Here is a 12,298-nt window from a genome sequence, read left to right on the forward strand (position 1 = left end):
CAGGCGGAGGTTAGGTTTCACGACAGACGGAGCAAGGCACAGGGCACTGCCAGGTGTCGCTACAGAGGAAGCTGGGCACAGGGCAGGCTGGTGTAAGGTTTCATGATAGAAAGAGCAGAGGGCACTACCACACGTACAGAGGGAGCTGGGCACAGTGCAGGCTGAGGTTAAGTTTCATGATAGAGGGAGAAGGGCACAGGGCACTGCCAGGTGTCGCTACAGAGGGAGCTGTCCACAGTGCAGGCGGAGGTTAGGTTTCACGACAGACAGAACAGGGCACAGGGCACTGCCAGGTGTCACTACAGAGGGAGCTGGGCACAGGGCAGGCTGGGGTTAGGTTTCACAAAAGAAGAAGAAGAGGGCACTACCACGCGTCCAGAGGGAGCTGTCCACAGTGCAGGCGGAGGTTAGGTTTCACAATAGACGGAACAGGGCACAGGGCACTGCCAGGTGTCGCTACAGAGGGAGCTGGGCACAGGGCAGGCTGGGGTTAGGTTTCACAATAGAAGAAGAAGAGGGCACTTCAACGCGTACAGAGGGAGCTGGGCAGGCGGAGGTTAGGTTTCACGATAGACGGAGCAGGACACAGGGCATTGCCAGGTGTCGCTACAGAGGGAGCTGGGCACAGGGCAGGCTGGGGTTAGGTTTCACAATAGAAGAAGCAGAGGGCACTTCCACGCGTGCAGAGGGAGCTGAGCACAGTCCAGGCGGAGGTTAGGTTTCACGACAGACGGAGCAGGGCACAGGGCACTGCCATGTGTCGCTACAGAGGGAGCTGGGCACAGGGCAGGCTGGGGTTAGGTTTCATGATAGGAGGAGCAGAGGGCACTACCACGCGAACAGAGGGAGCTAGGCACAGTGCAGGCTGAGGTTAAGTTTCATGATAGAGGGAGAAGGGCACAGGGCACTGCCAGGTGTCGCTACAGAGTGAGCTGGGCAAAGTGCAGGCCTAGGTTAGGTTTCACGACAGACAGAGCAGGGCACAGGGCACTGCCAGGTGTCGCTACAGAGGGAGCTGGGCACAGGGCAGGCTGGGGTTAGGTTTCACAATAGAAGAAGCAGAGGGCACTACCACGCGTACAGAGGGAGCTGGGCACAGTGTAGGCAGAGGTTAGGTTTCACGATAGACGGAGCAGGGCACAGGGCACTGACAGGTGACGCTACAGAGGGAGCTGGGCACAGGGCAGGCTGGGGTTAGGTTTCACAATAGAAGAAGCAGAGGGCACTTCAACGCATACAGAGGGAGCTGGGCACAGGGTAGGCGGAGGTCAAGTTTCACAATAGACAGAGCAGGACACAGGGCACTGCCAGGTGTCGCTACAGAGGGAGCTGGGCACAGTGCAGGCAGAGGTTAGGTTTCACGATATACGGAGCAGGACACAGGGCACTGCCAGGTGTCACTGCAGAGGGAGCTGAGCACAGGGCAGGCTGGGGTTAGGTTTCGTGATAGAAGGAGCAGAGGGCACTACCACGCGTACAGAGGGAGCTGGGCACAGTGCAGGCGGAGGTTAGGTTTCACGACAGACGGAGCAAGGCACAGGGCACTGCCAGGTGTCGCTACAGAGGAAGCTGGGCACAGGGCAGGCTGGGGTTAGGTTTCATGATAGAAAGAGCAGAGGGCACTACCACGCGTACAGAGGGAGCTGGGCACAGTGCAGGCTGAGGTTAAGTTTCATGATAGAGGGAGAAGGGCACAGGGCACTGCCAGGTGTCGCTACAGAGGGAGCTGTCCACAGTGCAGGCGGAGGTTAGGTTTCACGACAGACGGAACAGGGCACAGGGCACTGCCAGGTGTCGCTACAGAGGGAGCTGGGCATAGGGCAGGCTTGGGTTAGGTTTCACAAAAGAAGAAGAAGAGGGCACTACCACGTGTACAGAGGGAGCTGGGCACAGTGTAGGCGGAGGTTAGTTTCACAATAGACGGAGCAGGGCACAGGGCACTGCCAGGTGTCGCTACAGAGGGAGCTGGGCACAGGGCAGGCTGGGGTTAGGTTTCACAATAGAAGAAGCAGAGGGTACTACCACGCGTACAGAGGGAGCTGGGCACAGTGTAGGCAGAGGTTAGGTTTCAAGACAGACGGAGCAGGGCACAGGGCACTGCCAGGTGTCGCTACAGAGGGAGCTGGGCACAGGGCAGGCTGGGCTTAGGTTTCACAATAGAAGAAGCAGAGGGCACTTCAACGCATGCAGAGGGAGCTGGGCACAGGGCAGGCGGAGGTCAAGTTTCACGATAGACAGAGCAGGACACAGGGCACTGCCAGGTGTCGCTACAGAGGGAGCTGGGCACAGTGCAGGCAGGGGTTAGGTTTCACGATAGACAGAGCAGGACACAGGGCACTGCCAGGTGTCACTACAGAGGGAGATGGGCACAGGGCAGGCTGGGGTTAGGTTTCGTGATAGAAGGAGCAGAGGGCACTACCACGCGTACAGAGGGAGCTGGGCACAGTGCAGGCGGAGGTTAGGTTTCACGACAGACGGAGCAAGGCACAGGGCACTGCCAGGTGTCGCTACAGAGGAAGCTGGGCACAGGGCAGGCTGGTGTAAGGTTTCATGATAGAAAGAGCAGAGGGCACTACCACACGTACAGAGGGAGCTGGGCACAGTGCAGGCTGAGGTTAAGTTTCATGATAGAGGGAGAAGGGCACAGGGCACTGCCAGGTGTCGCTACAGAGGGAGCTGTCCACAGTGCAGGCGGAGGTTAGGTTTCACGACAGACAGAACAGGGCACAGGGCACTGCCAGGTGTCACTACAGAGGGAGCTGGGCACAGGGCAGGCTGGGGTTAGGTTTCACAAAAGAAGAAGAAGAGGGCACTACCACGCGTCCAGAGGGAGCTGTCCACAGTGCAGGCGGAGGTTAGGTTTCACAATAGACGGAACAGGGCACAGGGCACTGCCAGGTGTCGCTACAGAGGGAGCTGGGCACAGGGCAGGCTGGGGTTAGGTTTCACAATAGAAGAAGAAGAGGGCACTTCAACGCGTACAGAGGGAGCTGGGCAGGCGGAGGTTAGGTTTCACGATAGACGGAGCAGGACACAGGGCATTGCCAGGTGTCGCTACAGAGGGAGCTGGGCACAGGGCAGGCTGGGGTTAGGTTTCACAATAGAAGAAGCAGAGGGCACTTCCACGCGTGCAGAGGGAGCTGAGCACAGTCCAGGCGGAGGTTAGGTTTCACGACAGACGGAGCAGGGCACAGGGCACTGCCATGTGTCGCTACAGAGGGAGCTGGGCACAGGGCAGGCTGGGGTTAGGTTTCATGATAGGAGGAGCAGAGGGCACTACCACGCGAACAGAGGGAGCTAGGCACAGTGCAGGCTGAGGTTAAGTTTCATGATAGAGGGAGAAGGGCACAGGGCACTGCCAGGTGTCGCTACAGAGTGAGCTGGGCAAAGTGCAGGCCTAGGTTAGGTTTCACGACAGACAGAGCAGGGCACAGGGCACTGCCAGGTGTCGCTACAGAGGGAGCTGGGCACAGGGCAGGCTGGGGTTAGGTTTCACAATAGAAGAAGCAGAGGGCACTACCACGCGTACAGAGGGAGCTGGGCACAGTGTAGGCAGAGGTTAGGTTTCACGATAGACGGAGCAGGGCACAGGGCACTGACAGGTGACGCTACAGAGGGAGCTGGGTACAGGGCAGGCTGGGGTTAGGTTTCACAATAGAAGAAGCAGAGGGCACTTCAACGCATACAGAGGGAGCTGGGCACAGGGTAGGCGGAGGTCAAGTTTCACAATAGACAGAGCAGGACACAGGGCACTGCCAGGTGTCGCTACAGAGGGAGCTGGGCACAGTGCAGGCAGAGGTTAGGTTTCACGATATACGGAGCAGGACACAGGGCACTGCCAGGTGTCACTGCAGAGGGACTGAGCACAGGGCAGGCTGGGGTTAGGTTTCGTGATAGAAGGAGCAGAGGGCACTACCACGCGTACAGAGGGAGCTGGGCACAGTGCAGGCGGAGGTTAGGTTTCACGACAGACGGAGCAAGGCACAGGGCACTGCCAGGTGTCGCTACAGAGGAAGCTGGGCACAGGGCAGGCTGGGGTTAGGTTTCATGATAGAAAGAGCAGAGGGCACTACCACGCGTACAGAGGGAGCTGGGCACAGTGCAGGCTGAGGTTAAGTTTCATGATAGAGGGAGAAGGGCACAGGGCACTGCCAGGTGTCGCTACAGAGGGAGCTGTCCACAGTGCAGGCGGAGGTTAGGTTTCACGACAGACGGAACAGGGCACAGGGCACTGCCAGGTGTCGCTACAGAGGGAGCTGGGCATAGGGCAGGCTGGGGTTAGGTTTCACAAAAGAAGAAGAAGAGGGCACTACCACGTGTACAGAGGGAGCTGGGCACAGTGTAGGCGGAGGTTAGTTTCACGATAGACGGAGCAGGGCACAGGGCACTACCAGGTGTCGCTACAGAGGGAGCTGGGCACAGGGCAGGCTGGGGTTAGGTTTCACAATAGAAGAAGCAGAGGGCACTACCACGCGTACAGAGGGAGCTGGGCACAGTGTAGGCGGAGGTTAGGTTTCACGATAGACGGAGCAGGGCACAGGGCACTGCCAGGTGTCGCTACAGAGGGAGCTGGGTACAGGGCTGGCTGGGGTTAGGTTTCACAATGGAAGAAGAAGAGGGCACTTCAACGCGTACAGAGGGAGCTGGGCAGGCGGAGGTTAGGTTTCACGATAGACGGAGCAGGACACAGGGCACTGCCAGGTGTCGCTATAGAGGGAGCTGGGCACAGGGGAGGCTGGGGTTAGGTTTCACAATAGAAGAAGCAGAGGGCACTTCCACGCGTGCAGAGGGAGCTGAGCACAGTACAGGCGGAGGTTAGGTTTCACGACAGACGGAGCAGGGCACAGGGCACTGCCAGGTGTCGCTACAGAGGGAGCTGGGCACAGGGCTGGCTGGGGTTAGGTTTCATGATAGAAGGAGCAGAGGGCACTACCACGCGTACAGAGGGAGCTGGGCACAGTGCAGGCTGAGGTTAAGTTTCATGATAGAGGGAGAAGGGCACAGGGCACTGCCAGGTGTCGCTACAGAGGGAGCTGGGTACAGTGCAGGCCGAGGTTAGGTTTCACGACAGACAGAGCAGGGCACAGGGCACTGCCAGGTGTCGCTACAGAGGGAGCTGGGCACAGGGCAGGCTGGGGTTAGGTTTCACAATAGAAGAAGCAGAGGGCACTACCACGCGTACAGAGGGAGCTGGGCACAGTGTAGGCAGAGGTTAGGTTTCACGATAGACGGAGCAGGGCACAGGGCACTGCCAGGTGTCGCTACAGAGGGAGCTGGGCACAGGGCACGCCTGGGGTTAGGTTTCACAATAGAAGAAGCAGAGGGCACTTCAACGCATACAGAGGGAGCTGGGCACAGGGCAGGCGGAGGTCAAGTTTCACAATAGACAGAGCAGGACACAGGGCACTGCCAGGTGTCGCTACAGAGTGAGCTGGGCACAGTGCAGGCAGAGGTTAGGTTTCACGATAGACGGAGCAGTACACAGGGCACTGCCAGGTGTCAATACAGAGGGAGCTGGGCACAGGGCAGGCTGGGGTTAGGTTTCGTGATAGAAGGAGCAGAGGGCACTACCACGCGTACAGAGGGAGCTGGGCACAGTGCAGGCGGAGGTTAAGTTTCACGATAGATGGAGCAGGGCACAGGGCACTGCCAGGTGTACAGTGGGAGAAGGCACAGTGCAGGCGGAGGTTAGGTTTGAAGATAGAGGGAGCAGGGCACAGGGCACTGCCAGGTGTTGCTACAGAGCGAACTGGGCACAGTGAGGGCTGAGGTTAGGTTTGAAGATAGAGGGAGCAGGGCACAGGGCACTGCCAGGTGTTGCTACAGAGGGAACTGGGCACAGTGAGGGCTGAGGTTAGGTTTCACGATAGAGGATGCAGAACACAAGGCACTGCCAGATGTCACTACAGAGGCAGCCGGGCACTACCATGTGTTGCTATAGGGGGTGCCATGAACTATCAGGTATCACTAGAGAGGGAGCTAGGGACACATCCTGAGGACAGTGGTTATCAAAACCACAAATAGAGACCCAGTCACACAACATAATCTGGCTCCACCCCAGATCTCTGGATTCACTACTCCTCCCCCCAGGGGTAGCCTTTGAAGACCGAGCTGGTGAGCAGCAGAGGAACTTCAAAGAGAATTGGGAACAAGCTATTGATACTGCTCACAGGAGAGGGAGCTCCATTAATGGAGAAGTGGAGTGAGCAGGTGGGCTCGATCCAGAAGGGATGGAAAGAGGAGGCAGAGGAAAGCAAAGTGTTTGCTCCAGTCAGCAGCTCCTTCTGACTTCTGTGGACCTCGACTGAGTCATTAATGAACCCAGGGACTCCCGCTGAGTCATTTTTGGAAAACGGGGACCCCCATTGAGTCATTTTTGGAATCTGGGGACTCCCATGAGTCATTACTGGAATCTGGGGAGCACTGCTGAGTCATTTTTGGAATCTGGGGACCCTCCACTGAGCCAGTGTTGGAATCCAGGGACTCCTGACCGAGCCAGTATTGGGATCCAGGGGCCCCCACTAAGTCATTGCTGGAATCTGAGGATCCCCATTGAGTCATTATTGGAATCTGGGAGCAGCGCTGAGTCATTATTGGAATCCAGGGATCCACACTGAGTCATTACTGGAATCTGAGGACCCCCATTGAGTCATTATTGGAATCTGGGAGCAGCGCTGAGTCATTATTGGAATCCAGGGATCCACACTGAGTCATTACTGGAATCTGGGGACCCCAACTGGCTCATTATTGGAATCTGGGGACCTCCGCTGAGTTATTATTGGAATCTGAGCCCTGGGAGTCATTATTGGAATCTGTGGATGTCCACTGAGTCATTACTGGAATCCAGAGATCCCCACTGCGTCATTACTGGAATCTGGGACCTCAGCTGAGTCATTACTGGAATGTGGGACCTCAGCTGAGTCATTACTGGAATCTGGGACCTCAGCTGAGTCATTACTGGAATCCAGAGATCCCCACTGAGTCATTACTGGAATCCAGAGATCCCACTGAGTCATTACTGGAATCCAGAGATCCCCACTGCGTCATTACTGGAATCTGGGACCTCAGCTGAGTCATTATTGGAATCTAACACCACCACCCCCGGAGTCATTATTGGAATCTGTGGACCCCCACTGAGTCGTTACTGGACACCAGGGATCCCCACTGAGTCATTATTGGAATCCGGGGCCCCCCACTGAGTCATTATTGGAATCCAGGGACCCCCACTGAGTCAATATTGGAATCCGGGGCCCCAGTACTGAGTCATTACTGGAATATGGGCCCCCACTGACTCAAATAGTGCCATTTGGGGACCCTCACTGAGTAATTATTGGAATGTAGTGTTCCCCCCCACTGAGGCATTATTGTAATCCGGGGCCTCTGGCGGAAGCAATTTTAATGACGTAGAACAAGACACTATACACGCAATGATAAAATATTTTATTTAATCCCCAAATTAATGTAAACGAAAATCAATGTTGTATTTTAATGCGAAGAATGGAGCTGTTCTAAAGTCATTTGAGGCGTCCATTGTTCATGCTGTACTCTCTTTGAGACATCTGCACCACTCCCAGGCCTCTAGTGTCAAACCCCTTCACATTTAAAGAATGTTTTTAAATTTTACATTTTGCTTTTATTATTTTTATCCACTTTATTAATGTGTTAGTCTAATTTAAGCTGATAAGCAGTTAAAGATCCCCAGGGGTCACGGACCACAGGTTAAGCACCGCTGTTCTAGAGCAAACCTGTGCTCAACAGGCACCTCGAAGTAACCACGTAAGGAGGGTAGAGCCTCACCTGTTGTAGGGACTCAACTGTAGGGCCACAGGGAGGCTGTTGCTGTCCCTCAGACGTGATCAGGAGGGTCTCTCAGACTCTACCATGCTGTTGAAAGCTACTCACCACTCAAGGTTCGTGCTTCAGAATGAGGAAGAGCTGTGAGGGCGTGCTCACCTGTCATGGTCTGCACTCCGGAACCGAGGCAGGATCTTTTGAAAGCTGCTGGCTCGATCAAGCTTCGGCTGACTTTTCGTCCTTTTGATGGAACTTTTCAACCGCCGACTCAAGAAGCCCTGCTGCAGGGGGCGAGAAATAGGAGCTGTCAAGAACCAGCACAAGCAAAGGAAACAAATTTATGGGTACAGTGAGAAGAAATCAATATTTGCACATCATAGACAAAGTCTTAGACTAACTGAGCAGACTATGGTAAAAGGCGTTCTTCATTGAATGTGAAGCGATGGCCTTGATCTTGGTGTGTGGAATTTAGGTGTGGGTTGATGGGTTCTAGATTGCCTGCTGATTCTATGGCTGCAATTAGGAACAAGATGTAATCTGCTAATTGTAGAATCAATAGTTTAATATACTGTACACCTACCAGACCTCATTACTTTATCAATTTGTTAATGAGGTTCGAATGTATGCATGAGATTAAAGTTAAGCAAGGAGCAAACCCTACTGGTAGGAAGCTAAGAAGTGTGCCAATGAGCACCAGTTTGCAGACTATATTACCAATATATCTGAAGATGACAGTACGACATCCTTTTGGTTTCTGGCTTTCGTTCATATTCCTTGCAAAGAAGAAGCATAGGGAATCGTGCTTTTGTGTTTGGATTCATGTTGCGTGCCTAACTGAAGGAATTATCTTGGGTGTTAGCATTTAAGAACTATACACCTGATTTAATCAATCAATCAGTGTTTATAAAGCGCAGCTACTCACCCGTTAGGGGCTCAAGGAGCTGATTGAGATCTTGACGGACAAGCTACTCTATCACAGCCGTGACAAATAACCCATCCACCAAAGTTAAATCCCATACGACATAATGGGATTTATATTTTGGCAGACTTGATATCCATCATCGTGACGGAGTAATTCATCTACCAGGATCTCAGCCAGGCCCTATGTTTTGCTGTTTGCTCATATAAGGCTGGATGATGATAAACTATTAGACTTTTTTTAAAGGAATGAGTGTGGAAACTGAAAGATATTTGTCAGGTAGAGCTCTTGGTGCATGTTCTTATTTCTGAAGATGTTCTAACCTGGTCTAGTTGAGAGACAATATTAAAAGGGATTGTAACACACACAAACAATATTCAGTTGAAGTCTTTTTTTGGAAATTTGTGAATGTTATGAAAAACTTATTCATGGATATACTACATCTATATGAAGACTGAAATAGTTCATTAAAAAAGCAGCTGTATATGAATTGGAAAACCGTAAGCAGAAGTATTTTTACTAAATCAAGATAGAGTCATTGAAGCGCAAAGAATTACGTCTTTCAAAAGAGACACGAATTTGGCATCTGAGTCAGATTAGAAAAGGAATAGGCATTTCACTGTGAACATGGGTGTTTGTGAAACGTGTAAGAATTAACGGAAACTAAACATACTGTATCATTAAAGCGTACTGTGATGAAAGGAAGGGGGTGAAGCGAGTGACAGTTTGTGTATTATAACGTGTGTGCATGATTATGGGCCTCATTCTGAGGCTAGCGGGCGGCGGTAGCTGCCCGCCTGGCGGGAACCGCCCAATGGCCGCTCCGCGGTCGAAAGACCGCGGAGGCCATTCTGGTTTTCCCGCTGGGCTGGCGGGCGACCACCAGAAGGCCGCCCGCTAGCCCAGCGGGAAACCCCTTCCCACGAGGAAGCCGGCTCCGAAAGGAGCCGGCGGAGTGGGAAGGTGCGACGGGTGCAGTTGCACCCGTCGCGAATTTCAGTGTCTGCACAGCAGACACTGAAATTCTTTGTGGGGCCCTCTTACGGGGGCCCCTGCAGTGCCCATGCCATTGGCATGGGCACTGCAGGGGCCCCCAGGGGCCCCACGACACCCCATACCGCCATCCTGTTCCTGGCGGGCGAACCGCCAGGAACAGGATGGCGGTATGGGGTGTCGGAATCCCCATGGCGGCGCAGCAAGCTGCGCCGCCATGGAGGATTCCGTCGGGCAGCGGAAAACCGGTGGGAGACCGCCGGTTTTCCTCTTCTGACCGCGGCCAAACCGCCGCGGTCAGAATGCCCTGCGGGGCACCGCCAGCCTGTTGGCGGTGCTCCCGCCGACCCCGGCCCCGTCGGAATGACCCCCTAAATCTCTTAAACTGTGCAAAATGTTCCCTTCTAGAAGAAGAGCTAGGGTTCTGTGGGTGGAGGGTGGTTATGGGACGAGTGATCAGTAAAGTAGTGCTGCTTTACTCTTCTGAAGGCGCTAGTTCATCTGCTGGCGCTAGGTTGTAGGACAGAGTAAACTTTTATGTTGAGGATTTGGATAGACCTTGATGTGAATGAGGCAAATGGATTAGGACACAGTTTGCTAAATTAGTGTTGAAAAACGTGTTAAGACCCAAGTGTCAGTTTGAATGTCCATAGTTGTGTCAAGCAGGACTTCATTGCCCACTCTCAAAAACTGTTGCACAAACTCTGTGTCTATTACATATTTAATGATTAAGATGCTATTGTCAAGTATCTGTATTTTACTTTCTGATATGTCTTCTGTCCGGCGATTTTGTAGTATATTCGCTCGGCTTTATGGTGAAGATGTGCTGCTCTATATGTAGATAGGAATTTCGGTATAGTGTATGCATGTGTGCAGGCATGTAGCTTGGGGTGGGGGGGTTGTTTGGGATGTGATACCACAAATAAATACATTCTTGGCTTGGTGGTTGGGTCTGGGGGTCCTGAGTCAGGTCTATAATGTCTGTGTCATCCTAATTTCACTAAGGGCCAGATGTAGGTAGGTATCAGATTGCGACTTGCAATTTGCGAGTCATAGCGACTCGCAAATTGCAACTCGCAATCCGAAATGCAGAAAGGTGTCTCAGACACCTTCTGCGACTCGCTATGGGGTCGCAAAGACCCACCTCATGAATATTACTGAGGTGGGTTGCAGCTTGCGACCCCATAGCGAGTCTAGGCACTCACAGGGATGGTGGCCTGCTGGAGACAGCAGACCACCATGTCCGTGACTGCTTTTTTAATAAAGCAGTTTTTTTTTCTTTTTGCAGCCCGTTTTGCTTAAAGGGAAACGAGCTGCAAAAAGAAAAAATTCCGAAACCATTTGGTTTCGGTTTTTTCAGAGTAAGCAGTGGTCCATAGTACCACTGCCTGCTCTGAAAAAATATTTTTGGGGGCATTCACAAAGGGGAAGGGGTCCCATGGGGACCCCTTCCCTTTTGCGAATGGGTTACCATCCACTTCAAGTAGATGGTAACTGCGAGTTGGTTTGCAATCGCTTTTGCGGTCACAAAGCAACTCAGCATTGCGATGCGGTCGCAAATAGGAAGGGAACACCCCTTCCTATTTGCGAGTCAGAATCACATTCTGCGAGTCGGTACCGACTCGCAAAATGTGACTCTGCATCGTGTTCAGCCTTTTGCACCTCGCAAACTGCGTTTTTCACCGTTTGCGAGGCGCAAAAGGCTTCCTACATCTGGCCCTAAGTGTTTTTACCTTCTTTGTTTTTTAAACCATAACCTTAAATATATTTAGGTCCAGATATACAAAGATTTTGCTTTTGGGTTCTGTCATGTTTTTGATGCAAAATCCTTTTTGGTATTTACAAAGCCACGCATCGACTCTACAGCACCAGACCTCCTCTTCCTCCCCGAACCTGGCTCAACCCCATATCAGTGCTGCACACCGCTGCAGTCATCCCTACTGGTTGCAAAATCCTGCACCTGGATCAAACCCATATATCGGGAGGAGGACTCACCATTATCCACAGAGATATAATCAGGTGTACCTCTTACACTGACCCAGAAGCCACTTTTATGGAACACATACACTTCATACAGACAGTAAAACCACTATCAAAGATACCCTCACCTAACAGCCCCCAGGACCTCGCACCCACTTCAGCGACCTCCTCACCGACCTCACCGCACTCCTCGCCATGGGCACCAAACACTCCATACTCCTAGGCGATTTCAACTTTCAGCTCTACGACTCCACAGACTCCAACTCCATGGACTTGCTCAGAAGTCTACAGAACATCAGCCTCAACCAACCCGTTCAAGGCCCTATCCACATAGCCGGGCACACCCTGAACCCCAACTTCTCCAGTGACAAGGTTAAAGTCAGCTACATCACTCCATTCACCTCAATGGACCAATCCATCATACACTTCCACATAGCAGGGCCACCAACCACCCCTGTGGAGACTAGCAGCACACCAAGCCGCTGCTGGAAGAAAGTTACAGCAAAAGAATGGCTCAGTGCTCTCAAACCTAACTACCCAGACCGCACCAACTAACTCACCTATGACACAGACAACTCCAACAACTGGAACACCACCTGCACCAATACCCTG

The 12,298-nt window shown here is 52.9% G+C and overlaps 1 protein-coding gene across 8 annotated transcripts in view; it reads right to left on the bottom strand.

Moving 5' to 3' along the window:
* The window catches only part of SYNGAP1 (synaptic Ras GTPase activating protein 1), a 738,530-nt gene that overhangs the window by 162,745 nt on the left and 563,487 nt on the right, over nucleotides 1-12,298 (bottom strand). For all 8 annotated transcript variants that reach the window (XR_011205102.1, XR_011205103.1, XM_069241850.1 and 5 more), the window contains exon 5: nucleotides 7,954-8,075. Coding sequence is in view for 6 of the 8 variants with exons in the window: in XM_069241850.1 (XP_069097951.1) it covers nucleotides 7,954-8,075 (122 nt within the window). In the remaining 2 variants the exon portion in view is untranslated. The remainder of the gene's footprint in view (nucleotides 1-7,953; nucleotides 8,076-12,298) is intronic.

Source organism: Pleurodeles waltl, chromosome 6, assembly GCF_031143425.1.
Source record: "Pleurodeles waltl isolate 20211129_DDA chromosome 6, aPleWal1.hap1.20221129, whole genome shotgun sequence".
Lineage (NCBI taxonomy): Eukaryota > Metazoa > Chordata > Amphibia > Caudata > Salamandridae > Pleurodeles > Pleurodeles waltl.